At 50.8% G+C, this 20,792-nt stretch overlaps 1 protein-coding gene across 11 annotated transcripts in view; it reads left to right on the top strand.

Moving 5' to 3' along the window:
- NOD1 (nucleotide binding oligomerization domain containing 1) overlaps positions 1–20,792 on the top strand; it is an 82,624-nt gene that overhangs the window by 38,715 nt on the left and 23,117 nt on the right. For 8 of the 11 annotated variants that reach the window (XM_019825648.3, XM_003982904.6, XM_011280447.4 and 5 more), the window contains 9 exons: positions 1,612–1,708; positions 3,791–4,102; positions 5,011–5,185; positions 9,046–10,870; positions 13,579–13,662; positions 14,824–14,907; positions 15,734–15,817; positions 19,649–19,732; positions 20,623–20,706. In XM_019825648.3, the coding sequence (XP_019681207.2) occupies positions 3,902–4,102; positions 5,011–5,185; positions 9,046–10,870; positions 13,579–13,662; positions 14,824–14,907; positions 15,734–15,817; positions 19,649–19,732; positions 20,623–20,706 (2,621 nt within the window). In that variant the 5' untranslated portion in view covers positions 1,612–1,708; positions 3,791–3,901. Of the gene's footprint in view, positions 1–1,611; positions 1,844–3,790; positions 4,103–5,010; positions 5,186–9,045; positions 10,871–13,578; positions 13,663–14,523; positions 14,793–14,823; positions 14,908–15,733; positions 15,818–16,433; positions 16,856–19,648; positions 19,733–20,622; positions 20,707–20,792 lie in introns of those variants that run through there. The other 3 variants (XM_019825649.3, XM_019825650.3, XM_019825651.3) reach the window with 3 other exon arrangements.

Raw genomic sequence — 20,792 nt, 5'->3', positions numbered from 1 at the left:
CATGCCTCACCAGGATCTCCACCTTCTGTCTTCTTGGCTCTGCACCACTGCCCGGGAGAGCCCCACCCATCAGAGCAGGCCCAGCTCACCAAACCTGACCCTGGCCAACCTTGGTCTTCTGTTTGCCTAGAAGTGACAACTAGACTGGCCTCATTAGCCAGACCCACCTTTCACCAGGCAAAGATAGTAATGGATCCCCTGTGGGGGCCAGGAGATCCCTGACTCTGCTTGGTATTCCAGATGCCTGTGAACTGAATTTCTCTATCGCGTCCTATGGTATATATTCCGTCTACCCTTGGATTCTGTATACCTGGGCAGGTTCAGCTTTCTTTACCGTAAGTTCCTGCTGAATTGAGCTCATTCTGCAAATCTGATTAAATCTCAAACCAGGGCTTTGGAAATTATAGTACAATAGCCCCCTTGCCAGCTGGCTGGCACATAATTTGTTGCTTTGCCTAAGTGGCTCTAAATCAGGAGACTGAAGTTTCTGCCTTTGATGGTAAGCAGTAGAAATGTCTGTGCGGCTATTATGGGGCAGGCTGAGGGGAGAGATCATTGGTTTTGTGGGAATTGCAGGCTCAGAAGAGGCTAGAGCCATGAGTAAAACTGGACCCTTATTGCAGATGGATGCAGATTAGGTTTGAACAGATGACAGGTAACACCCATCTCAAGCCGCCTTCGGCAGGAGTGGTGGCCGGCAAAATACAGCATCGTGAAGTGGGCAGTTCCCTTTCCAGTTCTCTCAGATTTAGGATTATCACCAAAGGGGGAAAAAAAGGCTCAGTTTGTCCTACTGTGTCTTTAATGGCCTCAAATGTTTCTAAGAGCACACAGGCCTCGGGCCTCAGACCTCAGATCTCCCCAGGCAGCACCGTTGAGCTGGAATCCAACAGCATGGTTTTATTTCCGACGGATTTATTTTTGTGTAACTTTCTATTTATCAAAAGTGATAGTTTTCACTTACAATGGCAGTATAAAATTTCCTTTAAAATGAATCTGTTATGGAAACTAATTTGACAATAAATTTCATATAATGAAAATAAAATAAAATAAAATGAATCTGAGTGTTGGGGCTCCTGGGTGGCTTAGTGTTCTCAGCTCAGGTCTCGATCTCAGGGTCATGAGTTCAAGCCCCACATTAGGCTCTGTGCTGGGTGGGAAGCCTACTTAAAAAAAAAAAATTAATCTGGGTTTCGAAATAGTTTATTTATGGGGATTAAGGAGTGCACTTGCTGTGATAAGCGCTGGGTGACAGGTGACGTATGGAAGTGCTGAATCAATCTATTCTACACCTGAAACTACTATTACACTGTGTAGTAACTAGACTAGAAGTAAAACAAAAAATAGAATAAAACAGTCAATTTAAAGCACAAAGTGAAGCAAATAAAGTACAGGTAGGACTCAATTATGGCCAAAAAAAAAAAAAAAAAAGGTGAGTGTGTTGTCTGAATGACATGTAGAAAACATTGCCCTGAGGAAGACCCTCCAGGTGGTACCCAGCATCCTTGAGTTCTGGGTTCGAAACTATCTAGTCGTCAATTTCATTTGTTTGTTCGCCATTCATTGCAATAGTATTTTCAAAGAAAACTTTTTTTTTTTTTTATGTTGCAGGTGCCAGAAAGAAGTTGGAAATTGAAGATTTAAGGAGAGAATGTTGTTCTAAGATATTCTGACTTACTTCAAAGAATAAGGCCAGAAACTTGAAAAGGTATCGTTAACCCCTAATTTAAATTTAATATTATCACCTGGTGTCCCTTCAGGGAACCAGTTTTCCAAAGCTGTGGATCCTAAAATGGGGCATACAGTTGACCTCAGTGGAAAAGGCTGCATTAACATCTAAGAGGTGAGCGTGTTACTAGCACAACAGTAACTAACCAATCATTTCCATCCCTGAAAGGTTTTGTTTTGGTTTTTTTTGGTAAAGATGTCTTGGCCTCCTGCTGCTTAGAATGTTCAAGTGTAGTCTGTCTTGCTCAGTCACTCAGGTTATAAAAGGAAAGTTATTGCGTGGGGTCCCACTGGGAAATCTCTGGAAGGCTTGCAATGTTGAGCAAATTGATAAGTAAAATAAGGAAAACTGGAAGTGTGTCAACGACCAGGAGCCTCATGTGTGACTTGGGGGAAAAAGCTGAGAACCGCTGGACTTGAATGTTAACGGACGTGGGCTCATAAAACATGAGTGATGCTGTGTTTACAGGTCTGTCGTGTGTGGCTGTGGCGGGGGGGGGGGGGAGGGCGGGCAGGGCACAACAAAAAGTTTAAACACTGTCTGAATCTGTGAGTTTTCCTACCTAGATGAGGGACTGAGTGGCCAGGTCGGGGCCTTTCTGCTTCTAAGATGATGACCCATTTTATATACACAAGGATGAGTGGAGAAGTGGCCACAGGATCTTAGGGAACAAGAAAGATAATCAGTGCAATTTGGGGTAGCTCAAATTATGTTTTAAAGTTAGGTTTTTAAATTTTTTTTGAAGGTTTATTTATCTCATCTAGCTCAGGTGAACCCAAGTTAGTTTTTTTTTTAATTTATTTTTTATTTATTTTATTTATTTAAAAAAAATTTTTTTAATGTTTTATTTGTTTTTGAGACAGAGAGAGACAGAGCATGAATGGGGGAGGGTCAGAGAGAGGGAGACACAGAATCTGAAGCAGGCTCCAGGCTCTGAGCTGTCAGCACAGAGCCCAACGCGGGGCTCGAACCCACGGACCGTGAGATCATGACCTGAGCTGAAGTCGGATGCTTAACCGACTGAGCCACCCAGGCGCCCCAGTTTTTTTTTTTTTAATTTTTAGTGTTTGTTTATCTCTCTTTTGAGAGAGAGCATGTGCAGGGTAGGGGCAGAGAGAGAGGGAAACAAAATCCCAAGCAGGCTCCATACTGTCAGCACAGAGCCCGATGCGGGGCTCAAACCCACAAACCGTGAGATCATGACCTGAGGCGAAGTCGGACGCTCAACTGACTGAGCCACCCAGGTGCCCCCCAAGTTAGTTTTTAATGCCCACATAAAATGGCTTGGGTCTCTATTTCTACCCAGACAGAAGGCTCAGCAGGTGCACAAGGGTTTCAAGGGTTTCCAGGGAGATGGCCTTTCCTGGTCATCTGCCACTTGAAGTCCATGTCACCTTCCTTCTTGCCCTCCCCCTGCCCCATTTTATTCCACACATGGCCATTGCTCCTCCTTAATTGCCTGAGGTGCTTGTATATGGCAGACTTTGCTGGAGGTGTGAGGATAGCTAGAGCAGGGGTGCAGGAGGGCTACGGCACAACCCAGAATGGGCAGTAATGACCGAGACGTCACTGTGCCCAGGTTCCTGGAGGCTTCGCTACCACAAGAGACTTCATGCTGCCTGTCTCCCTCCTCAGGCCATTTTGCGCTCAGACCCTGCCCCCCACAACAACCCCTCCCACCCCGTGGCTCCTTTGCTCCCAATTCTGGGTGCTCCCCTCTTGGGGTATGTGGAAACCTCCAGTCCCGGTTAACCTTTTTATGGAAAATAATATATCTTTCCATCCCTATTCCAGGCTAGGATTGAAGCACACTTTTGCTTTATTCAAAAGGAAATAAACAAGTTTTGCTGTATATTTGCTATATATTTCTGGTCACCCTCTCTAGGCATGTAGCCCACAAGCAGAAGCCATTCAATTAAGATTTTTTTCTTTAATACATCTCGGATCACCATCTTAAGCAGGACTCCTCCTGCTTGAAGTAGAGAAATTCCAGGACCAAAGGGCAGGGAGGGATCTTTCCCATGGCTTTGGTTTCATTGGTGACTTCGTTGGTGTCTTCAGGGGCATCACGGAGAGAGAGGCGGGCGCCCTGGATCCTGACTGCCCTTCTGCCAGGAAGATACGTGTAGCCAAAGATGAATTTGGGCAAAGTAGCTGCTTGCTCCTTTAGCCATGGAAAAGCAGGGCCACGGTGAGATGGGAATCGTTCCGTCAGAGTCTCACTCCCACGTTAAGTTGTTGAAAATCAACCGGGAACTTCTGGTCACTCACATCCGCAACACCCAGTGTCTGGTGGACAACTTGCTGAAGAATGACTACTTCTCCTCTGAAGATGCGGAGATCGTGTGTGCCTGCCCCACACAGCCTGACAAGGTGCGGGTGACAGGGGCTGGTGGCCAGAAGGGGCTTCTCCCGCTGATCTGAGTGAGGACCTCTGGGAGTTTAGTACATTGGCGGAATTTCCCACTGGGATCGTTGATAAAACAGAAACGCTGGGGTTATCAGCTGATTACACAATTGCACATTTTGCTTTTTGCGTGCGCATTGAGAGGAGACTCCTCTTTCGTCTCTGCTCTCCTCGCTCTGTGTACTGCCTCCCAAACTGGTTGATTTCAATCCACTTTCGAGTAGGAGGAGAGAAAAAGAAAATGACCACCTCATCCCTTAGCAGTGATGTTCATTCAGTGCCTTTAGACTCCAGGGAGCTGCTCACTGGTGGGTAAGGCTCTGAGAATGGCCTTGCCTCTGATTTGGGAACAACTGTGTCCCAGGCTGGGTCCACAGTAAAGACTTTTCCGTACGCCACTGGAGGAGGTCTTAACAGCCCTTAGTTTCATTTTAGCTTTGTGTCATCTCCTGAAAAAGAGAATTGCAAGACTGAACACTCTTTGGGTCAAGGAGTGACGGAACTTGTTGGTCACGTGATCCTGCCAGGCTCTGAGGAGACAGAGGGTTTCTGGGGGAAGCCCAGTAACTGACTTAACGTGATTTTTTCGTGCATTTTTAATAATACAGAAAGGCTTTTTTAGGGTGTAACTTCCATGGGGGTCTGTTAGCCCCTTGCTGTGTGGCCCAGCACCCACCTCATTATGCCCAAGAGGTAACTTCCTCCCTGCAACACTCACTCCTGGCCGGCAATAGTGTTAGGTGAAGAGAGACAAGGAGACACAGGAAGAATCCTGGGGGTGGGCACACCTCTTGGGCCAGTCTGACCTTTTTACTTTTGGGTTCATGGAAACCTCCTGGTTTCTTAGAGCTGTGTGGTCTAATTTCTTACTAAGGTTCGCAAAATTCTGGACCTGGTACAGAGCAAGGGCGAGGAAGTGTCCGAGTTCTTCCTCTATGTGCTCCAGCAACTTGCAGATGCTTACGTGGATCTCAGGCCTTGGCTGTTGGAGACTGGCTTCTCCCCCTCCGAGCTCATTCGGAGCAGAGTTGTCGTCAACACTGACCCAGGTACGAGTCCTCCCCATGGGGAACTGCAGACACTAAGCAAGCAAGGCCCTGGGGTTTGGAAATGCTGCGGTGTGTGGGCCCAGCAGCGCATGAAAGCGTGGTCCACCACGGTCAGCCCTGGCCTCTACATCAGGCAGTTGGCCCAGTGTTGTGTTCCCTGTTGTCCAAGGGCAGCCCGGGGACTGTGACTGAACCGAGCACACATAGCTGGTCTGATCTGTATAGAGGCCTGTGCAGTTGTGGGAACGGCCTCTCTCGTGACCTCTTGGTTACTTACTGTTCTGACATATATAGACAGTTTAATGGTTGCACAAATTCAAGAATGAATTTTTTTCCTCTTTAAAATCTTTCCAAAGATCTCCTCTTTAGTTAGGTTTATTCCTGGGTGTCTTATTGTTTGGGGGTGCAATTAATGGCAAATGGGATTGATTCCTTGATTTTTTTTTCCTGCTGCTTCGCTATTGGTGTATAGAAACGCAACAGATTTCTGCATGTTGGGTTTTTTTATTATTATTATTTTTTTATTTTTTTTTAACGTTTATTTATTTTTGAGACAGGGAGAGACAGAGCATGAACAGGGGAGGGTCAGAGAGAGAGGGAGACACAGAATCTGAAACAGGCTCCAGGCTCTGAGCTGTCAGCACAGAGCCCGACGCGGGGCTCGAACTCACGGACCGCGAGATCATGACCTGAGCCGAAGTCGGCTGCTCAATCGACTGAGCCACCCAGGCGCCCCCATGTTGGTTTTTATATTCTGTGACTTTGCTGAATTCATGTATTCTAGCAATTTTTTTGGTGAGCCTTTCACGTTTGCTACATAGAGTTTCATGTTGCCTGCAAATAGTGAAAGTCTGACTTCTGCCTTGCCAATTTGGATGCCTTTTATTTCTTTTTGTTGTCTGATTGCTGAGGCTAAAACTTTCAGTACTATGTTAAATAGTAAGGGTGAGAGTGGACATCCTCGTCTCGTTCCTAACCGTAAGGGAAAGGCTCTCAGTTTTTCCCCGTTGAGGATGATATTAGCAATGGGTCTTTCATATATGACCTTTACGTTTGGGGTACAATTAATGGCAACAATTAATGTTGAGGTATGTTCCATCCGTCCCTACTTTGTTGAGGGTTTTTATCAAGAATGGATGCTGTATTTTGTCAAATACTTCTTCTGCATCTACCAAGAGGATCGTATGGTTCTTATCCTTTCTTTTATTAATGTGGTGTATCACGTTGATTGATTTGTGAATATTGAACCAGCCCTGCAGCCCAGGAATAAATCCCACTTGATCATGGTGAATAATTCTTTTTTTTTTTTCTTAAAGTTTATTTATTTGAGAGAGAGAGAGAGAGAGCACACAAGCAGGGGAGGGGCAGAGAGAGATGAAGAAGGAGAGAGAGAATCCCAAGCAGGCTCCACACTGTCAGCGTAGAACCTGATGCGGGGCTCAAACTCATAAACTGTGAGATCATGACCTGAGCTGAAATCAAGAGTCAGACCCTTAACCAACTGAGCCACCCAGGTGCCCCAGTGAATAATTCTTTTAATGTATTGTCAAATTCGATTTGCTAGTATCTTGTCGAGAATTTTTGCATCCATGTTCATCAGGGATATGGGCCTATACTTCTCCCTTTTACTGGGGTCTTTGTCTAATTTTGGAATCAAGGCAATTCTGGGTTTGGAGAATGAGTTTGGAAGTTTTCCTTCTATTTCTATTTTTTTGGAACAGTTCGAGAAGAATAGGTATTAACTCATCTTCACATGGTCTGTAGGAAGACATCTGGCCCAGGATTCTTATTCGTTGGGGGATTTATTGTAGGCAAATTATTCGTCTATCCCCTCTAGTTGCCAATCCTTATTTCCAAAGCACAGTGGTACTGCATTAGCTAATCCATTAGTCCAACAGGTATTAATGATGTACCCACTATGGGCAAAGGCGTTGTGTTGGTGCCATGGGTTCCGTGTGGAGCAGATCAGACGTGGTTCTTGTTTTCAGGGAGCTCGGAGGCCAGTGAAGGAGCCCCGACGGTAATCACAAAAATGTGTATTTGCGCATGGTGGTAAGGACAAGAGCAGTTCAAGCTGCAGTGAGCCCATGTAATCGGGGCCATGATCTGGTCTGGGAACCAGGGAATCTTCTCTCCATGCCTGTGCTCTCTCTAGTTTGAGACACTTGTTGAAAATATCCTCGCACCAGGGTCCCAGACTCTGATGTTTAAAGAACCTAGTTTGACCTTGAACACACACAAAAAAGGACAAAGTCCCAGACAATCAGGTGTGTGTTTAGGGGAAACCAGGCCAACCAGCAATGTCAGGGCCAAGCTCTGGCAGATACCTGTGGCCATTGTTAGCACTCAATGCTCCTTCCTGCTTCATTCTGTTTCCTTCCACAGGAGAAAAGAAAAATGTTCCTGCCTGTGATGAATAATTCTTTCAAAAGATGTCTCCACTGGTTCCTTTAACCAGCTACTTTGGTATTGCTTTTAAAGTATGAGTCACTCTGCAAAGCCAGACATGAAAGACGATATATTGCGTGATTCTGTTTATATGAAATGTCCAGAAAAGGCAAACTAATAGAGACAGAAAGAAGACTGGTAGTTGCCTAGGGCCAGGGGCAGAGACTGGCTAGAAGTGGGCTCATGATGGAGATGTTTTAGAACTGGATTGTGGCGGTGTTTGCATAACTTTGCAAATTGAGTAAAAAATCGTTGAGTAGTATACAATGCCTATCGTAAAATATGTGAGTTTATAGTATGTAAGTTATGCCTTACGAAAGCTATAAAAAATGTAATTCACAAATTTTAAGCAGGCAGCCAAGCTGGTCTAAGTTGATGGGAAAAAGTTATAGATGAATTTGGAAATGGGCATGTATGTCTCATTTTTGTACCTGAATTATAATTAAAATCCCGAAGTATTTTTAAAGTTTATTTATTTTGAGAGAAAGAGCTCTCCTGCATGAGTGGGGGAGGGGCAGAGAAAGAATCCCAAGCAGGCCCTGTGCCGCCAGCGTGGGGCCCCGTGTGGGGCTTGAACTCACGAACCGGGAGATCTTGACCTGAGCCCAACTGGGAAGCTTAACCCACTAACCACCTAGCCCCCCACCCACCAAAGTATCTGCAAGGCATTTATTGAACAGCCTCTTGTCTGGGGAAGGACCACCTCCCTCTCTGCGTAAGGCCCATCTCTAGCTCAGGTTTGCTTAAGTCCACGCCCATGAGAGCATGTTACTGCCAGCTCTCCTGTGGGCAGGCGCTAAGTCAGTGACCCTCAGGTTGAATAAGGCTAGTTTTCATCTCAGTTTACCCCGTTTTGGCGATTTGGCACAGCTCATTTATAATCGGGATTAATGCCAAATGTATTTTCTCACCAAAAGTGTTGGCATGTAGTTTTGTAAGACTACCGGTTGTTTTTTGGGGCGCCTGGGTGGTGCAGTCGGTTGAGCGTCCAACTTCAGCCAGGTCACGATCTCGCGGTCCGTGAGTTCGAGCCCCACGTCAGGCTCTGGGCTGATGGCTCGGAGCCTGGAGCCTGTTTCCGATTCTGTGTCTCCCTCTCTCTCTGCCCCTCCCCCGTTCATGCTCTGTCTCTCTCTGTCCCAAAAATAAATAAAAAATGTTGAAAAAAAAATTAAAAAAAAAAAAAAGACTACCGGTTGTTTTCAGAGCAGAGTGGTAAGCAAAAGAATGGTCAAGGCAATCTCTGCCTCAACAATAGGAGTTTCAGGGGATGCCTGGCTGGCCCAGTCAAGGGGGACATATGGCTCTTGATCTCGGGGTTATGAGTTCGAGACCCATGTTGGGTGTAGATATTGCTTAAAGAGTTTCAATGGAACTGGCTGTCTCACCCCCCCCCCCCCGCCCCACTCCAGTGAGCCGGTACACCCAGAAGCTGCGACAGCAACTGGGCCTCGACTCCAAGTTCATCCTGTGCTACGCCCAGAAGGAGGAGCTGTTGCTGGAGGAGCTGTACACGGACACCATCGTGGAGCTGGTGGGCTTCAGGAACGAGAGCCTGGGCCTGCTGGGCAGCCTGGCCTGCCTGCTGGACCACTCCACTGGCGTCCTCAGCGAGCAGGGCGAGACCATCTTCATCTTCGGGGACGCCGGCGTGGGCAAGTCCATGCTGCTTCAGCGGCTGCAGGGCCTGTGGGCCGCGGGGCTGCTGGAGGCGGAGTTCAAGTTCTTCTTCCACTTCCGCTGCCGCGTGTTCAGCTGCTTCAAGGAGGACGACGCGCTGTGCCTGCAGGACCTGCTCTTTAAGCATTACTGCTACCCGGAGCAGGACCCGGATGAGGTGTTCGCCTTCCTGCTGCGCTTCCCCCACACGGCCCTCTTCACCTTCGACGGCCTGGACGAGCTGCACTCGGACTTCGACCTGAGCAGCGTGCCTGACACCTCCTCCCCCTGGGAGCCCGCCCACCCCCTGGCCCTGCTGGCCAACCTGCTCAGCGGGAAGCTGCTCAAGGGCGCCGCCAAGCTGCTCACGGCCCGCACGGGCATCGAGATCCCGCGCCAGCTCCTCCGCAAGAAGGTGTTTCTGCGGGGCTTCTCGCCCAGCCAGCTGCGGGCCTACACCCAGAGGGTGTTCCCCGAGCCCACCGTGCGGGACCGCCTGCTGGCCCACCTGGAGGCCAACCCCAACCTCTGCAGCCTGTGCGCCGTGCCCCTCTTCTGCTGGATCGTCTTCCGCTGTTTCCAGCACTTCCACAGTGTTGCGGACATCTCCACGCAGCTGCCTGACTGCACGGTGACCCTGACCGACGTCTTCCTGCTGATCACCGAGGTCCACCTGAACAGGACGCAGCCCACCAGCCTGGTCCAGCGGAACACGCGCAGCCAGACGGAGACCTTCCGCGCCGGCGGCGCCGCCTTGCGCTCGCTGGGGCGGGTGGCCCACCAGGGCATGGAGAAGAACCTCTTTGTCTTTGGCCAGGAGGACGTGCGGGCCGCCGAGGTGCAGGACGGAGAGCTGCAGCTGGGCTTCCTGCGGGCCGTGCCAGAGCAGGGCCTCGGGGGTGACCAGCAGGCCTATGAGTTTTTCCACGTCACCCTCCAGGCCTTCTTTACCGCCTTCTTTCTCGTGGCGGACGACAAGGTAGGCACGCAGCAGCTGCTCAGGTTCTTCCGGGAGTGTGGGCTTCCTGGCGAGGCGGCTGCCGAGTCCTGCTACCCCTCCTTTCTCCCTGTGCGGTGTCTGAGGGGCCCCGGCCTGGCCGGGGAGGACCTCTTCAAGAACAAGGATCACTTCCAGTTCACCAACCTCTTCCTGTGCGGGCTGTTGTCCAAGGCCAAGCAGAAACTCCTGCGGCACCTGGTGCCCGCCGCGGTCCTGCGGAGAAAGCGCAAGGCCCTGTGGGCGCACCTGTTTGCCAGCCTGCGGGCCCACCTGAAGAGCCTGCCCCGGCTCCAGTACGAGGGCTACAACCAGGTGCAGGCCATGCCCACCTTCATCTGGATGCTGCGCTGCATCTACGAGACGCAGAGCGAGAAGGTGGGGCGGCTGGCGGCCAAGGGCATCTGTGCGAACTACCTCAAGCTGACCTACTGCAACGCCTGCTCGGCCGACTGCAGCGCCCTCTCGTTCGTCCTGCACCACCTCCGCAAGCGGCTCGCCCTGGACCTGGACAACAACAACCTCAACGACTACGGCGTGCGGGAGCTGCAGCCCTGCTTCAGCCGCCTCACGGTCATCAGGTGAGGCCGCCAGGCACAGGGAGCAGCCCGGGGCGGGGGGGGGGGGGGGGGGTGTGCGGCCGGGGCGGGCCGAGCTTGGGGAAACACCAGGAGGAGCCTCTGGGGTAGGAGCTCCTGAATTACCCTGGCACTCGTGACCCCTGGTGTTGGGGGCACCCGAGCCTATTCTATCTCACGGTGGCAGACAGCTGGGAGAGAAGCCTCCGCAGCGGGCAGAGCTGGGTCGGCCCCGGCTGGGCATCCTCGAGTGAGTTGCTTAGCCTCTCTGAGCCCTCATCTGGAAGAAGGAGACGCTGGTATCCTAGCAATTACAGTAATAACAACCGGCCTTTACTGAGAAAGGGTGAAGTGCATTACAAACTTTATCTGATTTAATCCACTTAGCAACCCTCTAAGGTGGTAGGGACTCTTCATTTTGGCAAACGAGGGTGTGGAGGCACAGAGATGTTCTCAAGGTCACACAGCAGGGCCATGGTAGAGGCAGAATCCTAAAGAATGAATCTTTTGAGATTCACGGGAGGCCCAAAGATAGCCAGTGAGGGGTTTCTGGCACGTGGGTGCTTTTGGGATTGCATAAAAAGCAGACTGTGTGCTCACTGGCCTCTGTTACTTTCCACGATCAAAGCCAGCTGCCCTGAGCTGCCAGGGATCTTAGTACAGAATGCTCACTTTGGAGTGGTTTCCTGTTTGATGGTTTAGAGGAAAGAGGCCAGTCTGCTTTCTCCTGTTAGCATTTCCTGTATAAAAGACAGCTTGTAAATCTCTCTGATGGTATCAGTTCTCCATAACTTGGCTCATGCATTTCTGATGGGGAGAGGGGATTTGGAACTGGTTCTGGGTACCTGTTACACCAATGCTAGAGTGTACTTTATGTGGGGGCAGTGAGATGCAGGGAGCCCAGGCCTGTGCTCTCCGCCTGGGGCACTCTCACACACCGTGGCCTCCCTGTGCTCATCTCCTAAGATGGAGTGCTCCAAGGTGGTGCTCCTGCCCCAAGTAGCTATCTTTGGAGCCCAGGCTGTCTTCAGCCTTACAGTGGCCTTGCTGCCCTCACTACCTGATTTCCACCTCTTGGCCCAATATGGCTGCTTAGTTCCAGCCATTCTGTTGATGTTCCAGCCTCCAGGAAGAAGAAGGGGCAAGCAAAGAAGGACACACCTCATTCTTTTGAGAACTTGTCAGCTATGGCTAATGAGACTTCTGCTTACATTTCACAGGGGCAAACTTAATCATGTGCCCAGTTCAAAAATTGGGGGATCCTATTTCTAAGAAAGCACAGATATTGGAAGTGACTAGCAGCCTCTGCCACCCTGGGATGGCCACGCAGTGTGTGTACACAGTGTGCCCCAGCACCAAGGTGGGCACCTTGGGAGGAGGGGCCCTGAGTAGCTGACCTGATCATTTTGACGTGGCCTAAAAATCAAACGTGTTCAGCCTTTCACTTATTAGAGAGGTCAGCTTGCTGGCACAGTTTGTCCCAGGGTTTGTGTTTGTAAATAAAGTTTTATTGGAACATAGCCACACCCATATGTTTACATATCAGCTGCTTCACACTATAAAAAAATTTTTTTTTTTTACCGTTTATTCAGTTTTGAGAGAGAGCGCGCGAGCAGGAGTGGGGGAAGGGCAGAGAGAGAGGGAGACACAGAATCGGAAGCAGGCTCCAGGCTCTGAGCTGTCAGCACAGAGCCCCATGCGGGGCTCGAACTCACAAACAATGAGTTCGTGACCTGAGCTGAAGTCGGGTGCTTAACCCACTGAGCCACCCAGGCGCCCCACAGTTGCTTCATACTGTGGAGCCAAATAATTGCAATAGAGACCACATGGTCCTCAGAGCCTCACATATTTGCTCTGTGGCCTTTTACAGAAAAAGTTTGCTGACCCTTGGATTACTGTCTCACCCACCCCTGCTCCCTCACCCTCCTCCATCCCTGACCCTCCCTCTGTCCCTCAGCCTCATGTAAACGATGGGGTGAAGGATTGAGAAAATCAGGGTAGTTTGTTACACAGATTACTTGGTAGTAAAAAAAAAAAAAAAAAAATTCACATATTAGCCACATCAAAATATCCTGTTAGTACAGGGACTGTGCAGAACAGTTCCCGTGAATGGCCGGCCCTTGTGCAGGAGAGATCCATCATCCCGAAGGCTCTCTTTTCCTGCCCCCATCTGTAAATGTGACCTCCAGATGGAGAAGTTGTTGGCGCTGCGGGTGAGACAGTTCTTGTGGGGACTGTCCAGCCTTTTGCAGGACACCTGATAGCTCTGCCCCCCCCCTTGCCAGGTGGCGGGGCCTTCCCTCCCCGAGCCTTGCCATCAGTACAAGCCGCTCCACACGTTTCCAAATCCACAGCCCCTGCTGTGTTGTGAGAGCCACAGAGAAGGCCTGACCGACACGTAGGCCACCCGCAAATGCAGGCTGTCAGAGGTGACCGGCCTCACGTGTCCTTTATGTGTCTCTCGTAGCCCTCATGGCGAGTCAGGGCTCTGCTGTAGTCTTGCTGACGGGCCAGTTCCGCGTGGGTCTGTTGGCCCCACGACGCCCAGATCCTTTAGGAGCTCTGTGGCTGACTGCCATGGCCACTGTCTCAGGGGAGCGTTTATAGCTGGGAAACCTCCAGGACCTACAGGCTTCTGGATCTTGTGGCCTTCATACTCGTCCATAGTGAGCAGCTGCCGTGATTCAACTTCCTTTGCTGTTTTGTTTCAGACTCAGCGTAAACCAGATCACTGACAGCGGGGTAAAGGTGTTATGTGAAGAGCTGACCAAATACAAAATTCTGACGTTTTTAGGGTACGTATTCCTCAACAGCACCAGATCAGTTGTGTAGTAATAATACAGAGGAGCAGGAAACTGCCGTTCGTGCGAGTCACTGGAGGGTTGGAACGATGGCCGAGCCACCAGAAAGAGCCCTGGACAGGGGGCCAGGAGTCTTGGGTTCTGCTCTTGGCTCGGCCAGCAGCCCACTCTTTGAGCAAGCCCAGAAGTGTCTTTCACTTGTCTATTGAGATCCTAATCCAGGCAAGTATTTTACAAGCGGTGACTGGGGGTTGCTGAGGGAGTGGCTAGGGCTGCCTTTTATAAATGCCAGATGCTGTTTACGTATTAGATTGTGGATCCACAATCCCTCATCCAGAGCCCTGAGCGAAAGACACAAATCCGGAGTCAGTGTATGTGCCGTGTAAAAGTGATATGGCCAGTGAGGCATTACCCGGGTTTCAAGTAATTGCATCTACCTGCAGCAAAACGTATGAATATTCAGAGCAGTTGGGATAAAGCCCACAAAAGGCTCCACATCAGTCGCCAAACTGCTGAGCACTTGAAACCTGTCTGTTTACCACTTTCCGCTTTTTTCTGCCTTCTTGTTGAATTGGTACGAGGCGGTAAAATGACTAACAGGGAGACGGGAGCTTCCAACACTCACTGTCCCTCAAGCTGCTGCTTGTGACCTTAATCGAAAAATACCCATCACTTTGCTGCTTGACTGGTCGCACATAATCATCCTAATGACCCCGTGGGGGCACGGTGATTCTTCCTCCTCATCGCAGAGGCAGAAGCAGAGGCTGGGAAAGTGGCGGAGCTGGCTCTGCACCCGGCCTTCGAGACCCCCGAGCCCCAAACTGCTCTCTGTGTGCCCCTCCTCTCTCCTTTCAGCCCAGACTTCAGGTATCGGCAGCCAGCACATACCCACTTAAAAATGTCCCGTGGGGACGCGAGAATAAAAGGGACAGACAGCGCAAGCAACATGGTGATACTGTGAGAGCATCATCTGGTGACCGACGGTGGCCACGCTTGTAGTGAACATAGCATAACTCGTAGACCTGTGGATTCACTATGTTGTACACCTGAAAGTAATGCAACACTGTGTCAACTGTACCAAGAAAAAAAAAAAAAAAAACCCGAAAAAGCGGACGCCGGGCATCCCAAAGTCTCACGCTGTGCTCTCTCTCCAAGCCTGTATAACAACCAGATCACCGATGTCGGAGCCCGGTACATCGCCAGAATCCTGGACGAGTGCAAGGGCCTCACGCACTTGAAGTGAGTAGGCTGGGTGTGGCGGCTTATTCGGGAGCCCCTGTGGGTCACCCCTTCATCATGCGGACCCAGAATATAAGTCACCAGAAGGTGCACTCGCCCTAAAGCCTTCCGCTTGCCCCAGGCCACGTGGGTCAAATTGAGAGACCTGTGTGTGGGAAGGAGAGCTGACCGCAGGGGGGAATCGCGCCCTGAGGGTGAGGCAGGGCCACCTACCTTGGGGGGAAATCTTGGCAAGGGAGCTCTGTGGGGCCTCTTCTAATAAATCACTGATCCCATTCGTGACGGCTCCACCCTCACGACCGAATCATCTCCAAGGGCCTTGCCTCCTAATCCCATCACTTTAGGGGTTAGGATTTGAGAATATGGATTTGGGGGGAAACACAGCCATTCAGACCTAGCACCCATCTGGTTGCAAGCAGGGGCTTGATCCTCGGTCCCGTCACAGAAATGCTCTGCCAAAGGTGACGGAGCGCCAGGCCCGGAGGAGCCCCTGGAACGGCACTGGGGCCGGGAACACACACAGGCTGGCCACTTGCACTTGAACGGGGCGCCTCCCTGGCCTGCTGATGGAAACGAGTGACGTTTAAAGGCGGTTATTTACGGGTCCCTAAGTTTCCGCAGACACCCGACCACCTCCTGGAGAGGAACCCGGCGGCTCTCCTTAGGGCTTTGGGTCCTTCCTCGAGAGGAAGCCCAGGGCATGGGTGCCGCGGGTCCCAGGGCAAAGCCCACACCTCCCAAGAGGGGCCCCGCGCTGGGGACGAGGGTGCCGACGGCGGAGTCCCCTCACAGCTGGGAGCTGACGTGCGCACGGCTCTCTCTGCAGACTGGGGGAGAACAAAATAACGAGTGAAGGAGGAAAGTGTCTCGCCCTGGCTGTGAAGAAGAGCAAGTCCATCTTTGAAGTTGGGTGAGTAGAGGCAGAGGCACCCGAGCCTGTCCTGGGCGCGAGAGCGCCGGCTGTGGGGAGGCCGCAGAGGGCATCCTCCCTGGCGCCCTCTGGCTTCTGCACGGGGACCGGGAACCGTTTGGGGAAGTCCCAGGATTGCCGGCAACCTCAGCTGCGCAGACTTTTATTTCATTGCTGCACAAGCCGGTGATGGCCACCAGCAAACGGAGGGGGTGCCATTCTAGCCCGAGGTGGTAAGCTTCTGCGGGCCGATGTTCTTCATCTTGGGAAGGCGTTTTAAGAAGATTTATGATTTTAGAGAGAGCGAGTGAGCATGCGTGGGAGTGGAGGAGGGGCAGAGAGGGAGGACAGAGGATCCCAGGCAGGCTCTGTGCGGATGGCAGGGAGCCCGATGTGGGGCTTGAACTCATGAACCGTGAGATCATGACCCGAGCTGAAGTCGGACGCTTAAGCGACTGAGACACCCAGGTGCCCCCGGGGGCTTGTTTTGTTTTGTTTTGTTTATTGCGTAGTCGTGCGGCCATCACCCCCATCCATCTCCAGAACGCTTTCCATCTTGCAAAAAAGCGACTCTCTACCCGTTAGACGATAATTCCCCCTTCTCCCTTCCTCCCAGCCCCGGGCCACCACCCTTCTGCTACCTGTCCCTGTGAATTTGACTGCCGTGAGTACGTCACCTAAGTGGAGTCATACAGCATGTGTCGCTCTGTCACTGGCTTCCTTCACTCGGCCCAGGGTCCTCGAGGTTCATCTGTGTCGTAGCATGTGTTGGAATATCCTTCCTTTTTAAGGCTGAGTAGCGGTTCATTGGATATATCTTGTCCATTCATCTGGGCACTTGGGTGGCTTCCACATTTTAGCGACCGTGAACAGTGCTGCTATGAACGTGGGTGTTCAAATGTCTCATCGATTTCTGGGGGCTGTGTCCCCAGAAGTGGAATTGTTGGATCAGCTGGTCATTCTATTTTAATTTTTTTTAATGTTTATTTTTAAGATAGGGAGTGCGTGAGCACCAGTGGGGGAGGAGCAGAGAGAGAGGGAGATGCAGAATCGGAAGTAGGCTTCAGGCTCTGAGCTGTCAGCACAGAGCCCGACGCGGGGCTCTAACTCACGGACCGTGAGATCATGACCTGAGCCGAAGTCAGATGCTTAACCGACTGAGCCACCCAGGCACCCCTGGTCAGTCTGTTTTAAAATAATTTTTTTTTAATGTTTATTTTTAAGATAGGGAGTGCGTGAGCACGAGTGGGGGAGGAGCAGAGAGAGAGGGAGACGCAGAATCGGAAGCAGGCTCCAGGCTCCGAGCTGTCAGCACAGAGCCCGACACGGGGCTTGAACTCACGGACCACGGGATCATGACCTGAGCCGAAGCTGGATGCTTAACTGACTGAGCCACCCAGGCGTCCCTGGCGATTCTGTCTTTAATTTTGTGAGGGCCCACCACACTGTTTCCCACCAGCAGTGCATCCAGGTTTTCCGTGCCCTCCCCTCCCCATCACTTGTTATTTTCTGCTCTTTTTGATGGTAACCACCCTAACAGGGACGAGGTGGTATCTCATTATGGTTTGGACTCCAGAGGCTTTTTAAAAAAGCTTTTTATAGCGTTATAATTTTTACCTGATTACAAAAGAAACACCGATAACTTTATCTGGAAACTGTGACGAATACGAAAAAGATAATAAAAATCATCTCGGAAATACTGTCAACACCTGAGGTCGGTTAAGCTTTCGTGTTCTCTCATGCAGTGTGTGCTCGCCACTGGTTTTTTTAAAATCTAGTAGAGGGGCGCCTGGGTGGCTCAGTCAGTTGGGTGGCCGACTTCAGCTCAGGTCATAATCTCGCGGTCCGTGAGTTCGAGCCCCGCGTCAGGCTCTGTGCTGACAGCTCGGAGCCTGGAGCCTGTTTCGGATTCTGTGTCTCCCTTTCTCTGACCCTCCCCCGTTCACGCTCTGTCTCTCTCTGTCTCAAAAATAAATAAACGTTAAAAAAAAATTTTTTTTTAAACTCTAGTAGAAGTCAGGCTATATGAACAGAATTTTATTCCTTTTCACTTAATCTCATGAGTAGTTTTCCCCTTCATTAAAAATTTGATATCATTCAATTGTATAGTACACATACTTTTTTTTTTTTTTAGTTTCAAGTTTTTATTTAAATTCCAGTTAGTTAACATATAGTATAATACTAGTTTCAGGAGTAGAATTTAGAGAGTCATTGCTTACATATAACACCCAGTGCTCATTACAGCCAGTGCCTATTTTATTTTATATTTATTAAATTTAATTTTGAGGGAGCGAGGCGGGGAGGGGCAGAGAGAGGGAGAGACAGAATCCCGAGCAGGCTCTGTACTGTAAGCGGCAGAGCCCGGCGTGGGGCTGGAACCCACAAACTGTGAGATCATGACCTGAGCTGAAACCAAGAGTTGAACGCTTAACCGTCTGAGCCACCTCTGACTCCCTCTGACTTAGTTCGCTCAGCATAATACACTCTAACTCCGTCCACATTGGTGGAAGTGGCAAGATTTCGTCTTTTGAATGGCTGAGTAATATTCCGTTGTATATATCTACCACATTTGCTTTATGCATTCATCTGTCGATGGACATTGGGACTTTTTCCATGCTTTGGCTATTGTTGATAGTGCTGCTATAAACATGGGGGTGCCTGTGCCCTCTCAAATCTGTATTTTTGTACTCTTTGGGTAAATACCTAGTGGTGCAATTGCTGGGTCCTAGGGTAGTTCTATTTTTACCTTTTTGAGGAACCTCCATACTGTTTTCCACAGTGGCTGCACCAGCAGTGTTAAGAGGTTCCCCTTTTCTCCACCTCCTCCTGTACACACACTTTCTATACAAAACACTGAGAATTCATTCCAGGGCTTTAGCGTCCCCAGGAGGGATGGTGGCAGGGCACAGGGCATGTTGCCCAGGCAGCCCCAGGTCTGCTGTGCATGGGCTGGGCAGGCAGTGCCCTCAGCCTAATAACAATAGCTGTCGCCTGCCATAGGCCAGGTGCTGTTCTAAGGGCTCTGCATATGTTAACTAGCTTAATCCTCGTAACAACTCTAGGGGCAATTTTCTTATTGCCCCATTTTACAGATGAGGAGACAAAGATCCAAGAGCTTATATCATTCACCCAAGTGAACCTTAAATCCAGATAAAAATCCAGCTAAAACGGGAGGCCAGCGGTGTGGCTCTGGAGCCCAGCATCCTGCCGCGCAGACCCTCGCAGGTTATCCACTGTGGGGAAGGAGAGGGCGAGGCTTCATTATTGCAGCTCCCCCCTAGACCACATCGGCCCGCCAGCACACTGTAGTAGGGTCCTCTTCCGGAAAAGCAGCGTTGCTGGTGAGGTTTCCAAGGGTGCTTCCTGATCTTTGCCTCCTGGAAGACTGACTGTGTCTTCACCAATGTCTCGCGCCCCGGCACCGAGCCAAATGGATGCTGGAGTTGGCAATTCCACAGGCCTCCTGTTTAGGCTTCTGCAAACCTGTATCCTCCGCGAGGGGCACCTGGGACTGTCTTGTGCTCAGACACCTCCCCCCCCAACCCCACGCCTCTCGGAAAGCCCAGCAGCGTGAACTTAGTCTCTAATTGTGCAACTAACAACCTGATGGGCTTCTGTTCCCGAGGCTTCTGCTGCTCTTACCCTTACATTTCCCTTTGAATTGGAAACCGAGAGCAGCTCACTAAGGGGCTGGTGTGGGAATCTGCTCCAGGCCACGGCTCCAGGGACAGAGGACAGACATCTGCCGGTGAGTGTCCCGTGGGCTCGGCCACCAGCAGAAAGTGAGTGGTGAGCGCAGGCTAACATTCACCGTCTTGCCTCTGCCCCCAGGATGTGGGGCAACAGAATCGGTGACGAAGGAGCAAAGGCCTTTGCAGAGGCTCTGAGGAACCACCCCAGCCTGACCAACCTGAGGTAAGCGCTGCCTTCTAAGACCCACTGTCCCCAGGGTCCAACCTGGTCACTCGGTTGTACCTCGTGGTTGCCAGGGAGGAGCCGAAGGGACGCGGGTGGTTGGCTTTCCTAAGAGAGGAGGTATTTGCGTGTGCGTGTGTGGGATTTTTTAAAGAACATCTTTATTGACACGTAAGAGGCATTACTGTTCGTCGTTCAGCTTGGTGACTTGACGAATGTACACACCAGCGTAACCACCACCCGGATTAAGACCTAGGCCGTTGCCACGGCGGGGAAGAGACCTCTCAGCAGTCTGCCCAGGTCCCTTGGGAGTTGGAAGTGGGGAGGAATTCTTAAGTCCAGACAAAACTGGAAGGGATGCCATCCGTTCCGCATTCACAGGACGGTGCTGAGACAGAGGGGGACCCTTCATCTCGGTAAAGACCTCCTCCTCCCTGGCCTTCCTGGAGGCCTCGGGCCAAACCTCAGAGCCTTGGGCATCTCCGTGTTGCTCGGGTCCTTCCTAACACTGAAAGAGAGTCCAACATAGTGGGGGCAGTAGCAGACTTTCTTCTTTATGAGAACAGAGGAAACTTCTCCGGGTCTCATCGATGGGCACCTGGAAAATGTCAGCCACCTGAAGCAGAGCCCTCCCAGCGCCCCCGTCTGCCTGTGACCAGGTCTCACTGGTGTTCCATGTCCTGTCTGGACTCTCCTTGACACGTCTGTGCCTGTCCTGATGCTCAGGGAGTATGCTCTGGAACAACAGCAGGCAAGGCTGAGCACTTCTGCTTCCTGCCTCGAGTCAGGAGCCACCTCCCAGCAGCATCTTCCGGGTGTTTCGGTCACTGAAGCCAAAGCCAAGTGTAGACGTGTCTCTGATAATTGACCCCAAGTGTTTTCCTTCCTAGTCTTGCATTCAACGGCATCTCTACGGAGGGTGGAAAGAGCCTCGCCCAGGCCCTGCAGTGGAACACCTCTCTGAGAATATTCTGGTAATGAGCAAAGCCATTTTGAGAGGCTGGGTCTCAGGGACTCTTCCAGAGACTGCACAGCCTGAAATCCTAACTGAAAAGCCGCC

Source organism: Felis catus, chromosome A2 (genome assembly GCF_018350175.1).
Source record: "Felis catus isolate Fca126 chromosome A2, F.catus_Fca126_mat1.0, whole genome shotgun sequence".
In the NCBI taxonomy this organism is placed as follows: domain Eukaryota; kingdom Metazoa; phylum Chordata; class Mammalia; order Carnivora; family Felidae; genus Felis; species Felis catus.
The sequence above is the reverse complement of the archived record's forward strand: the minus strand, read 5'-3'. Positions and strand labels throughout refer to the sequence as shown.